This window comes from Fringilla coelebs, assembly GCF_963513975.1.
Source record: "Fringilla coelebs genome assembly, chromosome: 10".
NCBI classification, from domain to species: Eukaryota; Metazoa; Chordata; class Aves; order Passeriformes; family Fringillidae; genus Fringilla; species Fringilla coelebs.
The window spans coordinates 16,662,682-16,689,112 of NC_140036.1; the positions used below are offsets into that span (position 1 = coordinate 16,662,682).

Below are 26,431 nucleotides of genomic sequence, written 5' to 3' on the forward strand. Positions count from 1 at the left end.
TGTCCAGCCGCCCTCCCGGTGCACTTCCCAGATCTGCCCTGCCAAGAGAAGGGACACCTAAGACTCAAGTTCTTGACATTTCTGCTGGGCAGGGCAATGTGTCCTCTCTTTTCCTGTTTTGTTTTTTCCATCCTTGGCAGCGCTGGTAGGTCTGTAGACCCACAAGCTCATCTTTGCTCCGTCCCAGCTCTGCAACAGACGTTGGAAATGAAGTGGTGATTTCTCTGTTTTATTGTTACTGCTGAGAGAGAGGGAGATAAAACTGATGCCTCATTTATTTACATTAAAATAAGGATTAGACTGGGACCCAGCTGCAGGAACAGAGAATTCAGCCACGATGCCAAATGCGCACGTATTTCTGCCATACAGTTTGTACATAAAATTGAAACAATAAAGGGAAATATCTTTTATCCTTGTTTTCATTTTTATTTTAAAGCTAGACGATGTGAGCTCTGCAATTTACCACACCATGAAGCGAGCAATCCTTTCCAGCATATTACACAATGTGACAGGTTTATTATGCAGCCCTTCCCGTTGTGAAGAAAGAGCTTTGCTCCCATAAAGAAGATGGGCCCGCTTGTGCTGAGAGTTTGGGGTTTGTTCTGTGGGTTTATGGCACATTTGAAGCCTTGAGACCGTCTTGCTTGTCCAAATAACAAGTGCACTGTTTTGGCCCTAATTTAGGAAAGTAATTAGTGTCTGTTCTCACTCATTGGAATTAAAGCAGAAGGATCAATATAATGATTGTGTATTTTATGCAGTGGAAAAACACTTATTAGAGTGGCTGTTTTTGTGCTGTGTTATTACCCCTCTCTTTTGTGTCATATTTTGATGGATTCACCTTAATTTCAGTTGTAATCTTCTTGGGTCAGGAACATTATCTCTATTGACTGTAATGTACATTGGCCTAATGGCAGTGTATTAAAAAAATAAAAACTAATTTAACTCTGTACTGTAGAGCAATCTAAAGGTGAGAAGGGGGGCAGGGGGAGCCACTGTGTGACATGGTTTCTCATGGGATATTTATAATCAGCTGGAGGGGGAACAAATGTCTCGCTCCTTTGGAGTCCTGCTTTGCACAATGTCCAGAGCTGGGCCTTGTTTGACACCAGAGCTGTTGGACAGATCCATGCTGGGGTTTGCACTGGAGCAGATGGAAACTTTCTCCAAGCACAATAGAGCAGCAACTTCATCTATATGTGTGCAGAGTACTTCATCAAGCACTGTTAGCATGGGGGGGGACAATTTCCCATCTGGGACTTGTTTCTAGATCGTTGGCCCCTCTCCAGTTAGCTCTGGGTTCAGAGGCTTCTGCTTAGCCATGAGAGGAGGAACAAATGACTGAGGTTCTGTAAAGAGCCTGGAAAATGGTTGGAAAGATGATCTGTGAGCGTGTTGTGTGATTCCTGTCAGGGAGGCAGTGTGGGTTCTTCACACCTCTGTCTTCGCAGGGCATGGGTTTGCCCAGGCAGAGCTGTGTATCCTTTGGGATGGAGAGCAGTGTACTGAGCTCCCTGTGGAGCTCTCTGGTATTTGGTGTGAATCTATTCTCCTTCATTTTTGGTAGTAGAGGTGAGTCACCTTTTTCAGTGGTGAGGAGAGTGAGGAGAAGAAGGAGAGTCTCAAGGCAACCATGTGTAATGCTAGAACTGCCTGTGTGGACAGCTATGCTTTTCTTATCCCTGTTGGATGCATTTTTCTCTAAAATTGGAAACTTTTTACCTTTACCAAAACCTTATAATTTAAAACATCTACTTCAAATGAGATACACAAAAACAGCCCAGGGTAGTGCCTGGTGAGTGTTTTGCATCTTCAGCAGACACAAGTCATGGTATGGTTTGAATTCCTGCTAAGTCCTCTGCCAAAACTGAGGGAGAAGTGAATGGGTGAAAGAGTGTATTAGAGGGCTCAGCAGCCTCTCTGTGGGGACAATAACAACATGACAGTAGTAATTATACACTTTGAAAAAAACATCCCTTTCTTTCTGCAGGCAGCTGTGCAAAAGTCTTGGACAGGCCGGAGAGATCGAGCCGGAATCGGAAGGGATCCTGACAGAGTACGGTGTGGATTTCTCTGACTTTTCCCCTGAAGTCCTGGAATGTCTTCCCCAGAACCTGCCCTGGGTTATCTCACCAGAAGAGCTGGCCAAAAGAAGAGATTTAAGGTAACAACAAAAAGCATGATCTGACACTCCTTGGGTTGGTGCAGGGTTGTGCTATTTTGTTTTGCTTTCATCACATTTTGTAAAGGCACTGACTTTATAACATGTATCGTGTTATACATTACATGTGCTAGAAAGCATAGGAAGAAACTACTTTTGAAAGTACTGGCAAACCCAGAAGATCAGTTACTTGGAGAAGTATTTTGTGAGACAGAGAGGCTTTTTCTCAAAAGAACTATTGAAAATTGAAAATTTGGTGTTCAGCACCTAATCTGAAAGCGTTATGATTTTGTCTGGAATGTATTATGCATTTTAGTGGTAGTTTTATAGCAGAGATTTTCTGAATGCCTGGCAGATGATTGATCTGGGATGTTGTTACTCTGAGACTTAAGACAGATAAAGACTGTCCACCTACCTCACATCAGCCATCCCTGCAATTCAGTGGTGCTCCCAACCAGCTTTCAGGAACTTCACAGCCTGTTGAGTGGCAAACATTGACATTGCTGGACTACCCAAAATAGTGGATTTGCTACACTTCTGTGTCAGATTTTAGAGACATCCTTACTAGAAAAGATTTAAAGACCAAGGAAAAATGATTTGTTTAGAACCTCACTTTGCAATAAAGGATGATGCAGGCAAACAACAAATACGTTATTAAGAAGAGACAGTGTGTTCTACTCCCAGCCTTGCTCATGCTGGAGCATCCTGACTCAGTTGGCAGATTCATTGCTGTCTTGAGGTGAAGCAGCCCTAGGAGGCTGATGCCTCTGGACACTGCACTGGTATAAACACCTGCATTTATGCAGCAAGATCCTCTTCATTTATCTGTGTTACTGGTATGGGCATTAGCAATTTGAGCAGATAAACTCATAAACTGCAGCCATTTTTATTTCAAGGCTGGAAATGTATTTGTGTCTGTACCTGTACTGCAGGTGTTACTTTGGACCTAATTCTGCTCTGAAGCCTGCAGCCTCCTTACTGTTCCAGCTTTCTGGATTTCCACTGCCATACCGTGGAATAATTCAGCAGAGAATCACACTCCTGATTGACTGATGCTAACACTCAGATACCAGACTCAGACTGCAGGCTTCAGGTAGCATTAAAAAAAAGACACTGAACGCTGCTGTTCAGATGTCACTTGAAAGTGCTTATTTTTATGTTCTTGACTACAGTTCAGTAGCCTTCTCTGTTTCTTCTGACCGAGTTCTTTTAAGCAAATAAAGAGCTTGACTTGTCTCCAGTCAGACAGTCAGTTTTGGAAACAAATTCCAAGTGCATTTCTTGCTTTTATTGCTGAATTATTACACTGGGACTTATCAAGGTGATAACAGTTCTGTGGTTAAGCCATTTAAATCCCTCTCTGCCCCTTCCTGACCACAGTGCACACTACAAAGTAGATTTCCTTTTGATCCTCTCAAATATAAACATTTAACAGTCAAAATTTTTAAGACAATTATTTGAGCTTAATTTGCTAATCCTTTTAATGTCAACTGCCACACTGCTGACTAACCAGTCTGCGGTCTAAACACATATGGAGATAACATGAGACTTCTACTTATGGAAAATAAAATAGAGATGAGTCTTCCTTGTCGTTTCCTCACAGAAGGGGGTTTGTATACCCAGAAAGAAGATGAATTTTATTAGTAAATGCAGTGTGAATTGTAGGGAGGTGGTGTCAGGTAGTTGGAGACCTGGCTGGCACCTCTGATGAGTGAGACCAGAAGACCTTGAGACTGTTTTTGACAAGTCCCAAGGTAGCTTGGCCTTAACTTGTTACCAGATATCAGCTTTCATATCGTCAGCAGTAAGTGTGCTGTGTTCTGCACTGTCCTACAAAGGGCCAGTCCACACAGGCCAGGATGGCACCCAGAGGAACACACCTGAACTTGGGTGTCTGTTCTGGGTGCACATCTGAGTTATGCCTTGTTTCCCAGGGGATGTCACACACCTGCCTCTGTGAGTGCCCATCTTTGCTGTGTTTTGTGCATGGTGATCTGTCAGGCTTCCCAGATTACTGTGCAGTAGTCTGAGAGTATGACATAAATTCATTACAGTGAAATAAACCCTCATCTTTTCTCCTAAAACAGCCATGTTAACACTTGTATATACCTCATCTAATTCAGTTTACAGATTGCTTGCTTGACTAGAGTAAACACATTAGAGTTTAGCTTAAAGTACTTTCACCTTTAGTAAATCTTCTGCAGTTCTGTAATATAGGGCTGTAAATTTTCTAGTGTCATCTATATAAGTTGGATTTGGATTTGGAACTGAGACCCAAAAAATGTCTTGTGTTATTGTGTGTTTCCTCTTCCTGAGATAACTTTTCCTTGTTTCCTTTCATCTTGGGAAATGACCCTTTCCTCCTCAAAAGGCAGTTTGTGTGTTCTGCGGAGCAGTGTCTGAGGTGTGGTCTGGGAGTCAGAGTTTGGAGCGTGCAGAGAGCGCTCTGCACCAGAGGTGTTTGTCAGTGTGGTTATAGATGCAAGTGAGACAATGTGTTTCACCAAGCTGCTGAGGCTGGGCAAGAGGGAAAGGCATTTTAACCATGCCATCTTGTAAATATGTTCCTTGATGTTCCTGCAAGTCTTCCCGTTTTACAGGAGCCTGTTCTTGCCATGCATGTTCTATTTGGACAGCAACTGTGATCTCACCTACACAGCCTGTGTAGAATTGCTTCCAAGAGATCTTTTTTTTCCTTCACTTCTCCAGTAATAGCTCACAAAGAAAGGTTTACATAATATTTCAGTATTACTTAAGGCAGAAAAGATCCAAACCTTGTGGATGGCTTTGACATAATTGAACTGGCTTAACACTCTGCTCTGCCACTTTTACGCAGTTTTGCCATGGACATCTGTTTCTCACCTGCATGGGTTTATTTGTAAAATTAGACAAGTATTTCACAGGCATTCCCAGCTTACTTGTTTCTAAAGAGCACCCAAAACTTGTCATGAAAAGCACTGGGCAAGTATTAGGTGTTGGCATTGCATCCTGCAATGAATTTTAGAGAGAGCATGAAGGTTCATGAAGTATCAGAATGTGTGGCTGAGGAACCTTCCCTTCCAGAGACTTAAAATACGATAATACAGATAGGACTGGAGTGCTCATTTTATTATTCAGGTTGACTGGAGATGGTATTTGTTTCATTAGAAGTTTGAGAAGTGTTTGGTTTCTGCTTTTAGGGAAACTTTGGAGGATTAATGTCATAGAGACAAATGTTGATGGGTGCAAAGTTTCAACCACTTTCCGGTCTTTTCCAGTGTTACAACATGTAATTTTCATTTCCCTGTTTGCTTTGGGACAAACTGTAGCCCCTGAAGAAAAGAGGGGTGAGGGCAAAGAAGGAAATACAAATTTCAGAGGTGGGTGCAGGAGATGGGGGCAGAGGGAAGAGGAGGCCATTTGAAGAGGTCTAGCCAGGAATCTAAGAAACCCAAAAGCTATTTCTAAGACTCATTCCAAATGTTTCTAATTTCATTCATATCTTTTTGTTTCCTTTACTGCTTAACTGGGACAAGAAAGTAAAGCCAGGAAAGTCCAATCATAGTGGGAAACAAAAACCTAAATATTGGAGAGAGAAAAAAGGCAGTTCTTTGCAAAGCAATTCTGCCTTTTGCTTGTCTCCCATTGTTGGTGTTACTGTGGAAAATGTATAACATCACTTTTTTGGAAAGTGTTAGAACCTGTTCAAGTAGAGATGGTTTATATAGTCTTAACATGGAAGAAGTAGAGGATATCTATTTCTTTACCATTTGCCTAATAATAAGTGAGCCTGTTGACCTCCGCTGGACTATTACAAATGTGAAACTTGGCACTCAAAATTGCTTGCTCTAAATTTTCCAGTTGCTTTCTCTTTTTCCATTTGATGTCATCCTGCCAACTAGTGATTTTATTATTATAAACAGGACATTGTATTCACTTTTAAGAAGAAATATGAAGCTGAAGGTAAAATTACAAACTGCAGTTTCTCAGCTGGCAAAATACAAAACAATGAGCTAAAAATACTGAGCAGAGAAAGGGTGTTGTGGCAGGGAACTCTGAAATATCTACAAGATGGATGTGTTCTGAGTAGCAGAAACTGACTGACTTCAGCTGAGCAGGGCTAAACTCTGAAGAATCATCAGATTGTTCAGCTTGGAAGGCAGATCTAGAGATCATCTACTCCAACCCCGTTGTTCAAAGCAGGGTTAGCTGGAGCAGGCTGCTCAGGGCTGTGCCCATTTGGGGTTTGGATAGCTCCAGAGATGAAGGTTCTACAACCCCTCTGAGGAACATGTTTTGGGGTTCAGAAAAAGTTTGTTTTTTCCTTCAAGTAGATTCTCCTGTGTTTTGTGCCCATTGTCTCTTGTCCTGTTGGATACCACTTGAAATTGTCTTGCTGTCTTTACTCCCTTTCTCAGGTGTATTTTCGCGTTGAAAAGATCTCCCTGCCTGAGCCTTCTCTTCTCAAAGCTGAACAGTCCCAGCTCTCAGCCTCTCCTTGTAGGTTGGATGCTCTGATTTCTTAATCATTGTCAAGGCCTTTCAGCAAACTTGCAGCCCTTTGTTGACATCTCCCTGGTACTGGGGAGCGCAGAACTGGACACAGCACTCCAGTTGTGATCTCACAGGTGCCAAGCAGAGGGGAAGGATTGAAGGAATGCATCCTTTGACCTTCTGGCAACACTTCTCCTAGTGCAGCCCAGGAGGCTCTTGGCCACCTTTGTGACATATTGTTGGTTCATGTTTAACTTGTCCATCAGGACATCCTTTTCTGCCAAGCTGCTTTCCAGCTGATTTTTCCCCAGTCTGTGCTGGTCCACAGGGCTATTCCTCCCTGTGTGCAGGACTCTGTTTTTCCCTTTGAGCTTCATGAGGTTCCCATCAGACCCTTTCTCTGCCGAGGTTCCTCTGAAGGGCTGTTCCTCCCACAAGGCTGAAAGGGAGCAGAGGGGGCCAGCCAGGATCCACTGCATTGGCAGGAGACAATTAGTGCTCACTTGCTTCCCTTGCAGGGCAGAGTTACTGAACTTTGCTCTTGCAGGCAAATGAATGCAATGAAGCTTTCAGTTAAAATTTGCATCTTGCTATTTCAGCCCAGGACCTCAACTGCAACTGATCCAAGTTGTTGAAGGCCAGATTTGTAATTCTGGCTGTCCCCTCAGAAATGTGACACCCTTCCTTTGGCTGATAAGGGAATAAGAGCAGAGGTGGTCTGCTCTGTCCCTCTGCCCACTGGAGAGGGAGGCTCTGCAGCGCTGTTGGTACCTGCACTGCAGCTCTTCTTTGCATTTATTTCTTTCTCAAAGAGTGTTACAGCTGGTAACAGGGATTAGCACTGTGGATAGTAAGGGTTTGACAGCATGGTTTTTGCTGTAGATGCCCAAGGAGATGATTGGCTGATAAAATTAGAGGTGATGATAAAAATGGCAGCCTTGAGCTGTGCAAGGGGTGTTGGAGGAAAGCAGTCAGCCTCTGAAACAGATGTCTTTCCAAGGCAGGTGGACAACTTTAGTTAGGAATGAGTGCAGGGCAGATAAAACATCGTTAAACAGCTTGTTTCCTGGAGATTTTCCACTACAAAAAGCTAGTGTTAAGTAGAGCAAGTCTTACTCAGCTATAATAGGATATGTAAATATGCTCTGGTTTCTGATGGAAACTGAGAAATTACTTGTTTAGCAAATGTATAAGCAACATTGCTTCAGAACTGACTGTTATCTTGGAGTGGAGACACAAAAAGGGCCAGATTATGATCTCTGCTCTCACTGAGCTGTTCTGTGACTGATTAAATGTTCTCCATAGAGAGATACATTGGATTAGATACACAGGTGACATACAAAAGATTACTCAGTGGTGCCTAAGCATATCAGATCCAGTTCCTCTGGAATAAGATTGATTCCAGAACCTGGTGATGGTGACTGTACCTGCTCTGGCTACTTCTGCTTCCCAGGCAGTCTGGGGGACTGTGCCATTCTTGCACTGATGAGGAGAGTTCATGTTAGCTCCTTTCTCTGCCATTAGCTGAGTAAGTAAAGCTCTGGAGTAAATATGCTCGAGGTGCTGTTGCCAGTGATGTGATTCAGCTCCTTGTTTCTGGTTGGCTTCTTTTGGTCCTCCTCTCTGTTTTCATAGTATTTTTTACTACAGTATAGCTACAGCAGTTATGGTGGCCCTGTTTTGAACAAAATGATGCATGGTCTGTGCTCTCAGATGCTGTTACCAGTGCCTGGTGTAGAGAGACACAGGGCAACTTCACCTTTTTCCTTATAGGAAGGTGCATGTGATCACTGGAAGTGCAGCTTCAAACAGAATTGGTGGTGTGTGGTTGGATAGGATTTTTGCTTTCTGATCTTGCAGGCCATCACACCTAATCTTGCTTTGTTAGAAATCTGTTTAGCTGGGGAAAACAGTAACTCTTGCACCTAGATTCTTATGCATACAGTCTTGTTCTTGCCTGGATATTTATTTTATGGAGAGAAGTGGAGGGAATAACAGAAGGAGATGAGGATAAAATCTTAAATAAGTCTGACAGTGTCTCTGTTTCTTACTGAATTCCACTGGATCACAAGGGGGGTTTTGATGAGCAGAGGAAAGTGTCATAACCTCTCATGTTAAGTGGGGCAGTTCAGGTGTGCCAAGTGCTGCCTCTGTACTTGATATCACAGTGCTTTGCTGGTGCCCTGCTCTCCCTATAGGTCAGATAGCGCAGGGTGAACAAGAGTTGAAGTGTCCAGGTCCTGGTGTCAACCCAGGTATCTGTCTCTGGTGCTGTAGCTGAAGAAACCCAGAACTACTCCAGCTGGTGAGGTGGTGTATCCCTGCTGTGGTATTTCAGAGCTGATCACAAGGACAGGCTGGTCATTACAAGGAACAGTATTTTTCTTGTGTTCCACTCTGATGGTGTGATCTGAAACGTGCTCTAACCTGTCCGTCTGTCTCACTTTTTGGGCGATTGGATCTTTGTTACCAGGTTATTCTCAGATCACTCCATTAAAAAACCAACCAACCCATAAATCGTATCATAGATGGCCCAAATGCAAGTGTATGAGGCAGAGCTGTCCTGGAGATACCACAGCATGGATTAGAAGTGGGACAGTCTGGAAAAGACTAGCAAAAATATTCTGGGAGATAAGAGATTGATTTACAAGGAAGGATTAACTGTTCAATGTGTATCTGCCAACACTGAAACTAGAAGTTTGTGAATGATATAATAGTTGATAGTTAAAAATATGTGGACCGAAATTAAAAAATGAGAATCATTTACGATGGTGGGAGAGTAGAAAGGGGTGTTATAAGGACAAGTAAGGTAAAACAAAGAGGAAGCCTTTCCTGTGCAACCCAAAATAGACTGTAGTGTAGACTGCTGAAGGGCTGGAAACTCCATCACTAAAGATCCTTGATACCATACAGGAGAAAGTCCTTGCACATGTATTGTCATGAGCTGCCTGGCTCTGACCTATGGGGGCTGGATGACCTAGTGTCTCTTCCATTTCTAGCCCTGTGCATCTGTGATTCAAATAGTTTATATAATGCAAGTGCATTTTCAATTACACTTTGCTTTCTTGCGTGGGATAGTGGTGGTGCAGAGAACTCATTATATTTGTGGCACAATTACAGCATGACTTGTAGGAAATACTGCTGGTACTTGGCCTCCCAGAGACTCTGATCTTGTTTATAAATAGATTTTGGCTTTTCAAGCTATATAGGTATAAGACTGCAGTGCTTTTTTTTTTCTGTCTTCCCTCTTACTTGGAGGCCATAAATATGGAGGAAAGAATAGAAGGGTAAAGAGAAGGAATAATTGGTTCTGGTCCAGCAATCCAGTGAGCAGTCCCTGGTGAAAATGTAAAAGTTTATTGTTGTAGATGTGTAATACACCAGGAGTCATTGTCAGCTGCTCTCTTGGACCGAGGTCTGTTTTCTGAACCAGGACAGGACATTAGCTAAAACATAAACACAGGGAAATTAAAAAGAATAGTGCTGGTTTGAAGTTGGGCTTTCAATGCATTTTGTGCTCTGCTGGATTTTTTGGGGGTTTATAATGCTCAGTGTTTGGAGGGATTAGTTTTTGCTTCCAATTATTTTATAATTATAATTCATTTTTAAATTTATGCGCCATGCCAGAAGAATTTTGTGATGTGTCAAGTATCTTTGTCAGTCTGTTACAAGGCATTCAGAGTGCCATCAGAGATTTGTCAGGGTACTTCTCTTGCAGGCATATTTTTAAAATATATTCCTTTTAAGAGGCTGTCTTGGAAGCAGCCACTCTTGGGTTTTAACTAAAATCTGCCAGCATCAAGTGTGACAAATGTGGTAGACACTACAAGTAATAAATGCTTTTAGGAGTGAGATGTTCAAGTCTCAAATGCTCAGGCACTGATTGGTCTCTGAAATTTCTCTTGGAGAAAGGGTACTTTGTCCTGATTTGAGTGATGAATATTGGCAGATTGATTCTTTGCTTATTGGCACTTTGTATCAAACCTGCACTGACACTGTGGTCGAGCTGGGTCTACTTGTGATTGAAGAAGGAGATTGATTTCTGTGGTTGCCATAACAATGGGATTGTTGTGTGAAAAAATGTTAGTAGCATTCACTGGAGTGAGTTGACAGCTCTAGGATGCCTGTTCTCAAATTAAAACAACTGTTTCCAGCTCTGAGAAATGGTGTCTACTTAGCTTTTGCAAGATGGTGCTCAGCAGGGTCTTAGAAATGACCTGAAGAGCTTTAAGATTCTAAAAGTGCCTTTGCTATGCTTAATTTTAAAAAGCCAGCTTTGAGCTGGAGTTAATAAGGGTAAACCAGGAGGCTGAGCTTTCACTCCCACCAGGCTATTGTATGTATTCACAAAGTGGAGAGAACAGGACAGTCTAAGGAGTCCCTAGAAGAATGTAAATGCACTGCAAGTGTCTAGACATGCAGTCAGTCGTACTGTGTCTTAGCACTGACCTACTCAAGTTTAAAGAAGGCTTGCACTGCTGAAACTTTAATGAACAATGATCATTCCTGTCTCACCTCTAGCTGAAGCAGCCTGGACTTTGGAAATGGGCTGGTGCCTCTGCAAAAGATTCAGATTGGTGCTTCAGGAGCCTTTGGATGACTGGAGGGACTGTGGGCCATGACAGCTGAGCCTGGGGTGGGGCAGCTGGTTGAGCCTTGAATGCTGGAATTCACAGACAACAGGTTTCAGCCACCTTCAGGCTTCTGGTGTGTTCTTCGTTCTCTTTTGTAGTTGTTTTGGATGTGTTGGTCTTTGTAAATGTCCAGTGAACGTCACTGGAGGCTGCTTTGGTCTAAAAGTTGCCCATGGGATGGGAGTCAGAATGCTGGGGGATAAATAAGGTAATTAAGTTCAGGTGCCTTAATTCTGTCAGCTTCCTAACACAGGCAAGTGGAGAGGGAGGTGCTGATCTCTTCTCCCTGGTGACAGGACACGTGGGAATGGTTCAAAGCTGCACCAAGGGAAGTTTAGACTAGATATTAGGAAGCCTTTCACCACCAGGAAGGTGGTCAAACACTGTAACAGGTCTCCTAGAGAGGTGGTCAATGCCTCAACCCTCTCAGTGTTTAAGAGGCATCTGGACAAAGCCCTTAACTACAGCATGCTTTAATTTGGTCAGCCCTAAATTGGTCAGGCAGTTGGACCAGATGATTGTTGTTGGTCCCTTCCAGCTAAAACAGTTCTATTCAGTTCAGCTTCATTCACTTCCCTTCTATTTCCTTCTGTTCCAGCCCTTGTGTCTGGGTTTTCTGTTGGAAGACTTCAGTGATTCCCTGCTCAGCACCTTCCTTAGGTGCTTTGATTTTCTTGCAAAGAATCTCTCCTTTTCTCTCATGAGACTTGGCAGTCTAAACTCTGCCCACAGCCTCATTCCTGAGCAGTCCAAGTTCAGACAAATGCCAAAGCTGGGGTTTCAGCCCAAGGGCCTTGAGATGGTGGTGGCTGCTGCCAGGACCAGGAGGAGTGGTGATCTGTGTCACACAGGAGCATGGACATGGTTTGGCTGCCAGCTGACTTGTGCTTGTGTTGCCTGGGGTGAAATCCCTCCATCCTCTGCTTTGCCTGGTTCCTCAATGGCTGGGTCATGCTTTGCTTCTTAAGACCTCTGCCTGCCATGAAAGGTTACACCAGCTGGTAAAGAAAATGTCACTCTTCATGAAGGGTTTTCTGATGCTCTAATGGGTACATGCAGTTCTCTGGACTGGTATTTCATGTTGGTTTGTATTAGTGGTGAAAATCTGTGCTCCATGTCTCCACTGGTGAGTTGACTCAGCTGTGTGCTGCTGCTTGGGAAGATCATTGAGTTATACAGGAGGATCTATAGAGTGCTGTTTTGTCTACTGTGTACAAAACTGGCACTTTTCTCCAAGCAGCAAGAAAATTGCACTGTTAACACCCAGGCTTTGCCCAGCTGGGTGGTCATGCCAGAAACCTTGCCTCTAATACAGCCTGAGCCCATGGCTTACCATTGCAATGCTTCTTCCTGATGCAGGTAGCCTCTCTCTTGAGCAAAGAGTGAGCCCTGACCGCTGGAATTTGTAATCTCCTGATGTCGTAGGTGTTCATATTTTATGGTTAAACTAAGTGGTATGTTTAATTCTGAACGCTTTAACTGGCAAAAATGAATATAATGTACCAGTCTTTGAGGCACCAACTGTGCAGTGTTTTCTCTGCTGATTCCTGTGAATACCTTAGCATAGATGTATACATAGATGTATGTGTTTGCACAAAGTAAAACAAACTGCTGTTGCAGTCCTGTGATCTGTGAACATTTTAATTACCATGACGGTAATTCCAGCTCACCAACAGACTACTTATCTTACCTCTACTGCTGCACCAGCCATTTATTTTAGGTCGTGTTAAAGGTAAAAAGACTAACTGCTCTGCAGACATGCTTGTCTGCTTTAATTAGTCTTCCTGAAGGTGCATAAAGAGCACTGCACTTAATTAGCTTTTCTTAAATTAGGATTGATACACCAGCCTGTATGGGTTGACACTGTCATTACCGTGTAATAAACTAAGTGCTCTATTCTGTAATTCTTTTTCTCCAGGTGGTTGATTTGCAAGATGCCAGACAGAGCCAGCTTTAGCAGGGTCCTTGTCACTGCCATGGGGCTAAAGGTGGCTTGGCCAGTGCTACTGGGGGCTGGCAGGGTCTGGGCAGTCTGGGTGGCTCCTGCTTTCCTCACTCTTGCTTGCAGGTCCACCATGGTCAGTTGTGAGTAGTTCCCCTGATCCTCCCAAAGCATTGCCTTGCTCTGGTGCTTGAAATCCCTGAAACAAGGAGAAGGGAGGAAAGGTTTTGTTCTTCCATTGGCAGAAAATCCATGTCAGAGCAAGTTCTCCTCTGCAAACCTGCATCAGACATCTGTTTTACTTAAAGATGGTCCTGTAAAAAGTGGAAGTTTCCACACTGAAATGTTTTTGGGTTTTTGGGGTTTTTTTTTGACCAGTGCTGAGGGGTTCTTAAAGGCACATATGTATGTGCAGTCCTTTCCAGCATGAGGACAAGAAAATCTCTTAACTCTGTGTGTCTCTATCTCTTAAACCATTTTCTTTTAATCAAGTTGTGTGTATGTTGGAACAAGTGGACTTAGATCATCTCATTACTTTTACAAGTATGTTTTGACAATTTGAAATGCATAAACCAGGTTTTTATTAGGTGTGATGACAATGAGAGATGCTTCCTTTGAGGCCCTGAAAGAAGGGAGAGACAGGGATGATTAAGCTTCTTAACCCACAAGGTCACCTTGGTGGCCTCCAGAAGCTGGAGACATGGCCAGTTTGTATATACCTGTAGTCAGTCAGTGCAAATGTGTGTGTATGTAGCTGTGGATTTAAGTAACATCTTCCTCAGCAGGTGCATGAAACATTCTGTCCCTTGTGGTTTAATGAAACAACTCGCTGCAGGCTGGTCTTGTTCCTGGTTACAGTCAGAAATGTGGTCTGATCTCTCTGAGATCCCTCCTGCCACAGCCTTTGGGTCAGGGCAGGAATGTGGTCAGCCCCTTCTCCTTCACAGGCATACTTGCCCCATAGCTGAGAGCACTGTTGTTTCTTCACCCAGTTTTTTTCAGCTGTGTAGGGGTGGCTGGTGTGGGTGCCAAGGGAGGTGACAATTTGCAGAAGAGCAGGCAGGCTGTGCTGCCCACACCCAGCCTTTCCTACACTTGCTTCCACTGCATTGCCTGATTCTCCAGGATGAGAGACGGCTCTCTGTGGCATCCCAGAGATAAAAGTGATACCACTGGGCCTGGAGGAGAAGCAGGAGGAGACAGCTGAGAACATGAGACCCTGCCCTGAAGGAGCATGTGTGCAGGGTTCAGCCCTCAGGCTCAGAGCTGCAGTCCCATCATTCCATGGAACCCACGTGCCAGCCCTTGTTCCTATGGTCATCTGAAACTTCTTCAGCAATAAAAACTGAAAACCAGAATACCGCTAATAATGTTGTCACACTTAATAATGTTGTTACTGGTGAGCTGAATTCACTCAGAAAATTTCACCTAGGTGTAGGCCTGTGTGCCAGGATTATCTTACTGCTGTGGACTTGGAGCTCTGCTTTGAGGTTGGCTTCTCTTGTCCCATTGACTACCTTGCCATTGGCTCTGCAGCACTTCTGCAGTATCCTTATGCCAAGGAGTATCATGCCATGCTTTACTTGCTCGGTGTCTTTCTTACCTCACCTTGCAGTCTGTGCCCAGAATAAAGGGCCTGTGACAAGCTACAAGTCCAAGTCCTTTGAATCGTTCTAAAGGAGAAGCACATCTGAGCCTGGTGGTTAAACATGTCTGAGCTGGTGAGAAATGCTAGATCAGAATTTGGACCTCAGTTCAGCTTTGCATCTGTGAGTTGATGGATCTCAGACAGCTGTGAGCTGTGCCTGTGCTCACCATTCCTGTGCTGAGGGACAGCCCAGAGCCAGCCAGCACATCCCCAAGGGCTGAGCACAAAGGAAACCTGCCCCACCAGACACAGGTTTGGACTCTGAACTGGGACCATCATTGGCCTCTGCAGGAGACTTGACTGGCCAAATGCATCTAAGCAAAACAGCCCATTAGTTGCTACCGGTGTATGAATGTGGCAAAATATTTGGCCCCCCTGTTTTTCTGCTCACTTCTATTTAGGGCAGGCTGCAAATATGCACTTTGTTGAAACCAATGTGCTAATTTTTTAACTGCCTGGAGCTACAATTCACAATGGGTGGCAGATGCTTATGTAGCAGGCCCTGAACATCTGGGATAAGCTCTGTATTCCCCTGACACAGGAACCTACATTCCCTTTGAAGCAGGTCTTAACTTTTTTCTTGCTCACTTGCTAGATAAAGCAAGCCATTTGTGTCCATTCAGTTGACTCTTTTAAATGAAATAACTTATTGGATGTGGCTGGGGAAGCATTTTATACCCTGTGCATTAATGGGACCTGGTGTAAATACATGCAGGCACATGTGTGTGTCCCCATTCTGTTTGTAGTATAGGAGTGCCTATGCACAGCTCCCTAAAGAGAGTTGCATGGTGCCTTGGAGTGGTGGTATCCTGAAATTCCATCCTTAGGTGGAATTTTAAGGAATAGATGTTTATGGAATTAAAGTTGTTTGCAAACCTTTAAAAATTGGTTGATTTTTAGTGGTGGCACCAACAGATCAAAGTCCCAGTGTAGTTGAAAGATTTTATATCTTTCAGTGTCACAATCTCTTAATTTGTTTAGATGCATGCAAAGGATCAGAAACTAGTGTGCATCTGGGGATTAAGGCAGCTTTGCTATCCAGTCTGAAAGCCAGCATATTCCAAAAGATTTTCAAAGTCTCAGAAGGCAGTGAAGTGCTTTACTGATTTTTATGTCTTTGAAAAATCTCTATTTAGTGTCCCTGGTAGAATTACATGCATAGATGCTGCCAGCTGTCTGACACCATTGGATACCACCCAGAGCATTTCAGAATGGAAATGGTTGGTAGGTCTGCAAAGTTGGGGACACTGCTCTCATTAGATAGCACCCATACAAAAAGACTTTCTAATTTCAGGTACACTTGCTACTTTAAGAATTTACTGTGATTTTCTCCTGCCACCTCTCCTACCCCAGGAGTAATACCAGTGCTTATGCTGTAAGAAAAATAATCTGTGTTTGCATTATAGATCTCTAGAAGGGAGTTGCCATCATGATATGAGTCTTTCTGTGGCAAAGAGAAAAGAAGAAAAGGAATGGTCTCATCTCCTCCATGGCAGCCTCAGCCTGTACCATTGTGCTTGGGGATCTTTTAACTAGGGAGGGGCTGAACTTACTCTAAAAGTTAAGATAAAAGCAAAATAAGCCAGCAAACCTCATTGCTCTTCAGCTCTGGTCTCACATTCCTCCCAGTGCTTGGGAAAACTCTGCTGTAGTCCAGAGGTCTGGGAAAGAAGTTGCTGTAGGACAGCCTGGGATGAAGGAAGGCCTTGAAGGAGGAGTTCAGGAAGTTTTATTTGTTGAATGCTTCAGGTTTTGTGTCTCACTGGTGCCAGGCTCTGCTCTATTAAACGTGGTGGTTCCTGAGTCAGATGCTTTATTTGTCCCATCTGTGTGGCCACAGACCATATCTGTGGTCCTTCTTGTTCTTGCCACTCGCTGCTACAGGACATACAAATATGAGCCTTCCAGAGCAGGGCTGCAAATTCCAGGTGCCACCTGGTACAGCACATGCAAAAGGATGTTCAGCTTTTCCTGAGCACCAACTTGATTTGTAAGATCTAATGAGATGATTTGGAGCTTGTCCTTCTATAACTTTCACATTTTTTCCTACTGAACCTGCTTTTCCCTTTGGTCTGTAATTGGCAGTGTAGGTTTTATAAAGTCCTGCATCTCCTGGGTGTCTTTACTGGGACCAAAACTCTCACTCAGTTTTGTCACATTCAGCTCAGTTTGTACGTGTCTCAGTGCCTCTGCTCTGTGCTAGCTGTGCTCATGGAGTGTCAGATGCTGTGACATCTGCTTTTTGGCATGGGCATGAGGGTTATTTGTGTTCCATTTAACTTAGCAATTAGGAACAATCTATTTTTACTCTAGCTGCGAGGCATCTAGACTTTTTCTTGCTTGTTTCTTTGGAGTGAACTTGATGGGCTAAATTGTTTAGTTTTTGTGAGGGAGTATCTGTAATGAAATGAAAGCTGCTAAGACCAAGCAGTTAAACCACAAAGAAAAATGAAAAGATACCCAAGGAGATTGACTTGTCTAAACTGTTTTTTAAAAAATAGATTAGATTTAGAATTCAGATTAGATTGGAAGATGTTTCAGCTGAGTCTTCTGAAAACATGGTTGTTGTTGTCTGGATGTCTCTGATGGGCTGTGTTTTGATACCTTCTTCATGACTGGGAGATAAATTTTTCTTTTCTTTTTTTTCTTTGGATAGGAAAGAATGCATTTTCACCATCGACCCATCAACTGCCAGAGATCTTGATGATGCTTTGTCCTGTAAACAACTCCCTGACGGTATGAGATATATTTTACAAAATACTTCTAGTGTTTGTATTCAGCTGTTGACACACTTGTATCTATAATTTGTCCTGAAGTATTCTTTGCCAAATATAAGGAGAGTAATAAACTAGTTCTTCTCCTGTTGTTTTAATTGCTTGTTTTTAGAAATCTTGGCGCAGACATCTTCAAACTGCACTCAGACTTGGTGTTAGAAAATGCAGAGCCACAGTGTTTTGCATAATCAGAGCTGTAATTTGATTTGAGCAGATCTCAGCTGTCTCCTGTCATTATGGGAGTTACAGCTGAATAGCTAATACCCCACTTCTGCAGGCTGAAGTCGAGTGGAACTTTGACCTTGTGTACACAGTCCGTGGGTAAAGGAATCCAGTCTTTTGAAGGTCACTGGCTGAATTGTTTTTTGGTGTTTATGGGATGCTGGGAATTGTCAGATGAGCACAGTGTGCCTTATAAGTTGTGTTTTTCTTCTCATTGCCTTTTGAGCTTTCTCTTCTGCCTTATTTGTACTTTTACTATGCCGTAAGCCAACAGAACAGAAAGTAAAGCTCCAGAAGGCAAATCTTGATGATTATGACCAAAGGAACTTTTCTCCTGTAAGCTTACTTTGCCATCCAAGCTCGGCCATTTAGTTTGATAAGATCCAGTAACAGGCTTGGTTAGAAATATTCCATGATTATATTAACCTATCCACCCCTAATAATGAAGATAAAGGTTGGTGGTTTTTTTTGGGTGTGGGTTTAGTTTTCCTTTCTTTTGCTTATCATCACAATATGATGACATCCAAGACATAATTTCCATTTTTTAAACTTGATTTCATACTGTGCAATGTGGCCAATGAATTGTAATGTCATTTAGACCCAAGTACAGAGTACTATAACAGTGCTGTAAAATGGATAAAAAAAGCAGAGGTGAAAGACAATTTGAAGCCAATAAAATTAATTGTACTCTGCAATAGCAGTTTTGAGGCAAGATTAAGTAAAAAATGCCATTGTGTTTCAGAGAAAATTGGAAGAGTCTTCTTCAGAGATCCTAAGCTGAGCTCTGTTCTCCCTCTTTTCACTTTGTCATCTGAATCAGGGGAGGTTTATGACAGTGTTGTGATCCCAGAGGTCCTCAGATCTAAAGTGTTCAAACTCTGGGTTCTGACCATTTGCTGTTCACATACATGTGGGTTTTGGATGCTGCAGGAAGCACTCAGTGAGCTGCTCTGTGGTGCATGCATCTGCCTTGTTCTCTTACCCATAAACCATTTGGAGAAAGTGTTCAAAGAAAGTATCAGCGTGAACAAGAATTCTTCAGACTTCTTTCTGCCAGAAAGGCGAAGCCATGGCAGCCCTGCCACTCGTGCTTGGGGCTTCTGGGTATAGGAGTGGTGAGGGATGTGGCCACAGTCCTTAATTTGCATCCTGATGGGGAATGCAGAAATAGTTCATTCCATCAGCCTGTCCCTGGCTGGGACTGGGCTCTGTCTAGCTGGGGACATGCTTCTCTTTAGTTTCTGGCACAGGGGACTTCAGCCCACAGACCTGCAGCTGGCAGAAGCCATCCAGATCTATCTCAAAAGTTCCTGGGACATTTTCTTGCATGCAAATTGAATCTCTCTGGCCTTGTTACTTTTTTGTCCTGATGTGAATTTAACTTCTTGCTCAGTCTATGGTCCACTGACTCCTGTGGCACTATGTGGGGTACTATTATAAGCCCATGAAATGTGGCTGGAGAAAGCAGGGGTAATAAGTCCATCAGCATAAGTGAAATTTTCTAAGGTATCTGTACTTTGACTTAAATTTTTTTCAGGAATTTTCAGACTTAGGTCCAAAACCAGTGCTGGGACTCCTTTCGGGTTACTTCTTTGTGTTCACTTGCTTGCAAAACTGTGACTGTTTGTAGCTCTTTGGTGTTTAGGAGAGCTCCTATGGGAACCTCAATCTTGTTCTTGTAGAGCCTTTTGACATGTTTTGGAGGTACCCTGTGAACTTTTGGCTCTAAAAGTTGCTATGATGGCTTCAATTATTATGACAAAGAGCTGTTTTAGAAGTTAAGAGCGTGTCCAGGTCTGGCAAGGCTGAATCTCTCATGAGGGCAAAGTTGTGTTAAGAGTTAACACAGCTTTTATTCCAAATGTAAATGTGGTTACAAGAAATTATTATTTTTTCCATCCCTTTTGCCCATATGTAAAACACTTTAAAAAACCTCACCAAAAAATCCCAACATGAGCAAACCACATATCTTGGCATCCTCATGATGTCAGGAGATCTCCAAAAATCAACAGAGAATGCAAAACCTAATTCAGAATTCTCTGCTGGTGTATAACACACTGAATTTCTACAAAAAAACACATTAGTTGCCCACACTTCCATTAATGGCCATGGCTAAATCTGGGCATTTCAGAAGATTTTGGAGAATTAAATTGTCTTTGAGCATTCATTGCTAATTTATTCAAGACTGTGGCAGTTTCTTTGCTTTGAAGGATCTTAGGCAGCAAGCAGAGAGATAAGCTACTGCCTTTGCACCTTTGTGGAGTTTCCAGACTCCTCCTATCAGATCTGGTCAATGGATGGAGGATTCACCCGTGCTACATCCTCAGTAAAAGGTGGAAAGGAATTTTTTTGCTGAAGTAGTTCACAAATTTACCATGAAGAACTGCCCAGTAGCAGAGTGTCACTAGCAGAGGAAGCATGGGATGGCTGTGGGAAGAGCTGTATTTTTAATGGAGCTTGCAGTAGGATATTGCAGCAGTTGGAAACTTTTCCAGGGATATATGTTTTAAGTGGGCCAGTCTGGTTTTGAGAGGATTTTATATTGGAGTCTGTTTCTGATTAACAGCCGTGCTCCTCGTTGTTGTTTAATGATAGCAGTAGGGAGGTGAGCTTGCTGTTCACATTTGTGAGTGTATATTTTAAAAGAGATCAGCTCCAATAAAGAAGGAAAATAGGGTTATTTATGTAACAGCTGCAGAAATATGAACAAACTGTACTCCATTTAGATGATTCAGCATAACCTTGGAGTAAAAGATGGCTCTGGCCTGCACCTAGTATATACAGCCTTTGTAGAGCTTTGAGGTTTTAAACAAGTTCATTTCAGTCAATGCTCTTTTGTGATCCTTTCTGCACGTCTTCTAGCAAATTGCTGCAGCCAGGAAGGCTCAGCAGAACCATTCTCAGGTTGTGTGGATGTTGCAGAAAACAGCTGTACTATTTTCAAGCCTGAATGTTTTCACCCAGGGTGCAGAGGTTTAAAGATTTATTCTGATCTCAGCATGGCAGGTGACCTGTGAGTCCCAGTGATGCCAGGCATATTTCTCACACTTTCCAAACCTCTTCTGGGCATTACCTACCAGTGGTGCTTGTATTTCTGGTAATGTACGCTACTGATGCAGTCATGATTGAAGGCTGCTTACTGGTAGGAGTAGAATTGGAATTTGGCACATTTCAAGGCAGACAATTCCTTCTAGTGAAAGGTCAGGCCATGATGGGAAAAGATGCAGCAGAAATTATGGGAAGGTATTTCTGAGGGGTTGTCTTTTGATGCTGATCTCAAAGCGGTGCTTTGGGCTGTACTGACAGTGCTCTGTACATCTTTTATTTGTATATCATTAACTAACATGGTTCTCACTTGTGTTTTTCTTTCATTCCTGTATTCTTACAGTCTTTTACAAAGTAATTTAAGTTCAAGTAATTTACATCTTTTTTAGGAGGAATTGTTGTACTGCAGAATAGAAATAAATTCTGCAGACTGTTTGCCCTGGTTTCCGTGTCCTTAGTGACACTGGCTGTCTGCATTTTGGAGTGAGGCCATAGACACAATCATTGACTCTTCCCAGTGTTTGCCTGATGACCTAAACAAATGAGGCTTCTGCAGTGTGCAGCCCCCTGTTTTTTTCTGTTTCCCTTAAATCCATTCAATCTGTTGGTGAATTTAAATCAAATGTACCTAAGGGAAATGGGGTACAAACATCAAACACTTTATGTTTCTGTAAGTGTCCTAAAGGGGTATAAGTGAAGAAGAGAACTTTTCTTTGTGACCCAAATCTGGGAAGAGTGCAGCATGACCTTTCTGCTTAGCACAAAGTTCCTTGTCAGCTGAAGTTGAACAGATCTGCAGAGACTGAGACTTAGATCTCTGTTCAAGGAGCCTATTTCATACATTTTGGTAAAGCCAACCAATGTTTTGCCAAATATTGATAAAATTCTCCCTTGTCCACTGCAGGCCTCCAGGCTCTGGGGCTGCTTTTCTTAGACCTGGACAACTTAGTAGACATCTCTTGGTGTGTGAGCTCCAGAATCTTGCACTTGAAAAAGACCTGTAGAGCCCTGGTAGCCCCAAGATGTTCTCTACCATCTCAGGTGACCGTCTGCTCTCCTTTGACCTGCATTCTTTCCTGGTGTAGTTTGCAAACACTTAGGATGTTTTAATTTTGCAAAGTTCTGTTCACTTATATTTGATTTTTTAAGATGTAAATATTCTCTCTTCTATTCAGCTTTGTCTCCCTGGCCACTTAAAGACTGCAGGGTGAAATTCGCTCCAGCAAAATGTGCAAATCCCTTTGGTCCCTGCAGGATAGAGTATCAGGAGAGTTTGTAAATTGAGTAAATATTTTTGTAAGTTTGTAAATCTTTGCTTAAGATAAACACTGAAGAACAAACTAGTGTTGGATCAAAAATTACTTTTGAAATGAATATGGACTTATTTATCAAAAATAATTTATGAAATTACTGTGCTTCCTTCTTTGTAAGCTATTTAAGCTGAACAGACACCAGACCTGCAGAGAAAATGACAGAAACACATTGGCATATGATTCAAATGTCAAATGGTCATAAACTGCAATTTGCTTAGGTTTACTGCAGGAGTCAAATATGGGTAAAATAAGATCTACCAGGAGTGGGATTGCGGGAAACTTTTGGTCAAATTTTACTTTAGTATCAGACATAATTAGCTCATCTCTCCTGTTACCTGCTGGTTAATCTGGGGATGTTTTGTTGTGTCGCCAGGAGAGTGTAAAAGACATATTGCAGTGATTAGAAAGAGGTACATATTCTTTCTTCCTATTGAGGGCTTGTGGTTGCAGATTCATTGAAATATGCAAAATGCTCTCAGATCTCTGCCAAATGCAGATCCTTGCTGTGCCCCGCAGCAGGCTCCTGTGTAGTGCTGGGAGCTGCAGGGTGTGCAGTAAATTTTGTCTCTTCTTTTGAGGTAACGTGGGGTTGTATGCAGATGCACACATCACTTCCAATTTCCAAGTGCAGGGTTGAATGAAATCAGGGCTGAATTGAGTCAGCTTTTCTCCACCAAACATCTCTCTTGAAATTGGTGGGACAACTTGGTGATGTGGGGCTGCCCTCAGTTCCCCTGGGAATAGGGCAGGATGCTCCAAACTGCTGGTGGATGAAAGGGAAATAGACTGAGCCAAATCCCCAGACAGGTGCACTAAACTGGGTGTTAAGGTACTGGGTGATTATTGAAGTTAGGATTTAGTTAGAGCATTGATTGCTAGAACATAATTTGTTAAAGCTTTTTTTTTGCATATATTTGAAAGCTGCTTGTGAGAAGGTTGATTAAAAGCTTGATTAAGCAGAATTAGGCAGGGTTTGTGATTAGTAATCCATATTTATTGTGTTGGATTTTTATGTCAGGTATAAATATTTTATAAATATTTCATCCTTATCCCAAAAGTTGTTTGTGTTGGTTTGTTTTTTTTTTTTTACTGTATGCAAGGAAAGCCATGTGGCAAAGAGACATGGGACTAAAACAAAATAAAAGATACATTGTGTGAGAAGGACTAAGGTAACAAAGAACTGTGGCTGCAGAACATGCAAGCCGATGTGCAAATAGCAGTAGAATTACTCATAAAAGTGAGTTTACTTTTCTGCAGAGAGGAGGGATGCTCTGGGCGAAGTCGCCTTCCAGATCATTTCAGTTCTTGAATTCAGGACCTGGGACAATTCCCCAAAGATTTAGAGGCGTGAGATTTTGTGTCCTGGTGGATCTCACTGATATTTGTGGATACAGACTTAAAAAAAGAGAATGTCTGATTGTATATTGAAGAGAGAGAGAAAAAAAAAAAAAGAGAATGCCTTTAAGTAGACAGATAATAGAAAGAAGATCCAGAAGTTCTTGTGTAAACAGATCTAAAAGCATTTTGCTTACGATTTTCATTCATGAAAAAGAACTCCAAGGACCAGGAGAGTCTTTGGAAAAGAACCACAAATGATAGGGGATGACCAGACAGATCTAGAGAGAACAGGACTTTTCAGTTAATGTATCAAATGAAAGTTAGAAGCTATGTGAGGCAGATAAACTTTAGAAGGGTACAAATAGCTGGCAGTACATTCCCACGTGGTTATCTTCAGTCACATGTTCTGTTACATGTAGGCAGCAAAGGACAACATACTGCTGTATACTTTATTATCAGCTTTATGAAATGGCAGGATCCCTCAGAATCACTGGGTTATTGGTTTAACTTGTTATGTACTGCAGTGCAGGGTTTCAGAACCCAGAGGAACAGGAAAAACATCTTACACTGCAATTCATTACAGTATTTCTTGATAGTCGGCTATTATGCTGCATACACAGAGTAAAACCAAGTGCAGATGGAAATGTTTTGGAAATATTTCCAAAAATAAACAAAACAGTTGGATGGCTAAAATTGAAATCTCAGTAACTTCCTTCTATTTCCAAAGAAGTTAAAGAAATGTCAAGGCTGTTCTGTGGAAGTACATTGTTTGTGTTTGGCCTAGCACTACATCCCAAGGTCTCTGCATGCCTGCAATGCTCACTCAGCCTTGGATTACTGAGTTCAGTAGAGTTATCACAAAAGGGACTGACCTAGCAGTAGGGAGAGGCTGGTCCCTCCCCACTCTAAACCTTCATTTCAGGGACAGGATGATATCCTACACCCAAAAATACATCTCAAAGCTGCTGGGTGTCACTTCCCATCTCTTTAAATTCAAAGGCTGCTGATTTCCTGATAGAGCCTCTTGAATCAGTCTTGGAATACAAACAATTGATGACGTGAATACCAGAAATTGTCCTTTTACCTTCATCATGTTGGCTGCAAACCTCACTGCTGAGAGGCTGCTGAGAGAGCTCAGGACAGTCTGCCTTGGACACTCTTCCCCACCAGCAGAGATTGTTTTCTGAGCCAGGAATCTGAGTCACAGCAGCACAGCCATTGCCTCTGTGTGCTGATGTCTTGACACCTTGTCTTGATGAAGGGTGGAAGATCCATCCTCCAAGTGTTGAATTTGAGTCTGCATGACAAAGATTCATGCTGGGTCTAAGTTTTAAGTAGTCATCTAGAGGTTCTCCCAGATGTGACCATTTAATTAGTAATGGCATTCAGTGGATAAATCTGATGTGTTTGGGGTTTGTAGCTTCTCTTAAGTTGCTCATTCCTTGACTCTTGCAAAGAAATCGATACAGTTTGCAATAGCTTAGAGGGGAGCTTCCAGCTTTGGCACCTCACAAGGTCTGTTTATCACTCATGCAGGCACAGAGGAAACAAGCTCTGCTGTGAACCTCTGCAGCACAGGAATGGGGACAAAACCTGCATGTCCAGAATGTGGGACACAGGCATTGCTGAAACTGTGTCTGGTCTCAGCCTTCCAATGGACACATTTGATATATCAAAGGAATGTCACATTCCCTTTGTTTTCCATCATTATACTGTCTGTCCCCAATTGTTCTGTGCTCTTTCCTGATTTTTACTGTTGCAATACTTGTCCCCTGCTTGTATCTGCATTTTTCTACTTGTATCTTGCTCAGCAATGTGAAAAAATCCTTATTTGGTGTGCTTATTCAATTGGATATCATTGCCCGTGTCCTTCAGTCTGCAATTACATGTTTTATCTTGTACATGCTGTGTGAATTCTGTCCTGAGGATTTAGTGGTTTTCCCTCAGGAGAATTCCCTCCTCATGTAAGTGTCCAACTTAACGGTGCAGTAGTAGTGCTTGCACAGAAGAGCTCTTTCATTCTCCTCCAGAGTTCTTGCATCAGGTTTTAAGGTAGTTTTCAGGACAGGTGTAGGTATTAGGTGCCTTCTGGGTGGCAGCATCTTCTGTCACAAGGTGATGAAGAGCTGATGTGGGTTCGCTCATCAAGCAGCTCGTTGTGTTACTCTGGCTGGTGAAGTGATATCATCTGAGAGGTCTGGAGCTGGTTGGTGGCAGCATTGTTGTCTCCAGCTCGTGGGAGTGTGGAAGCTGGGAGAACACCACCAGCACAAAGATCTGCCCTGTGTTCCCATGGGAGGATTGACCTTCCTGCTCTCCTGAGAGCCTGAGAGAGCCTCATGCTGACCAAGAGCCATCTCTGAGCATCCCCTTCAGATGTGAAGGAGTCGCCTTTCCTGCACAGGGTTGTGCTGGTTTGTGTGTAAAACTCAGGGCTCTGTAGTGCACAGTACACGAAATGCCACCCTGTGAAGGTGTCCTGGCTTTGTTTTGAGGTATAAAATGTGGTTTTAAAATTATATAAGGTGGTTTTAGGACATTGCTGAATTTATTAGCTGCTGCAGACAAAAATTTTATGCAATTCACATGAAAGACCTGCTTCCAGAATTTAATTTAGTAATAGATATAGTCTCATAATTCTGAAACTATTTTAAGGATTGCTGATGGCTCATGGAGAACTCTAGAAAATATTTCTGCTTTTCATCTTCACTTGTCCTTTGCTACACTTAATGAACAGATGAGTTTTATTTTGGACCTCACCTAGAGCCAGTCACAAATTTGTTTGTACCGTTGTAGTTGTCTCTGTAACATTCAGTTGATGTAAGGGCCAAAATGGCCGAAGGTCAGAGAGCTGACCAGAGTAAAACAGTACTTTAAGAAT

At 42.6% G+C, this 26,431-nt stretch overlaps 1 protein-coding gene across 2 annotated transcripts in view; it reads left to right on the top strand.

Annotated features, from left to right (window-relative positions):
- Positions 1 to 26,431, top strand: part of DIS3L2 (DIS3 like 3'-5' exoribonuclease 2) — a 180,281-nt gene that overhangs the window by 75,233 nt on the left and 78,617 nt on the right. For both annotated transcript variants that reach the window (XR_014616419.1, XM_084212427.1), the window contains exons 10-11: positions 1,991 to 2,164; positions 17,515 to 17,594. Coding sequence is in view for 1 of the 2 variants with exons in the window: in XM_084212427.1 (XP_084068553.1) it covers positions 1,991 to 2,164; positions 17,515 to 17,594 (254 nt within the window). In the remaining variant the exon portion in view is untranslated. The remainder of the gene's footprint in view (positions 1 to 1,990; positions 2,165 to 17,514; positions 17,595 to 26,431) is intronic.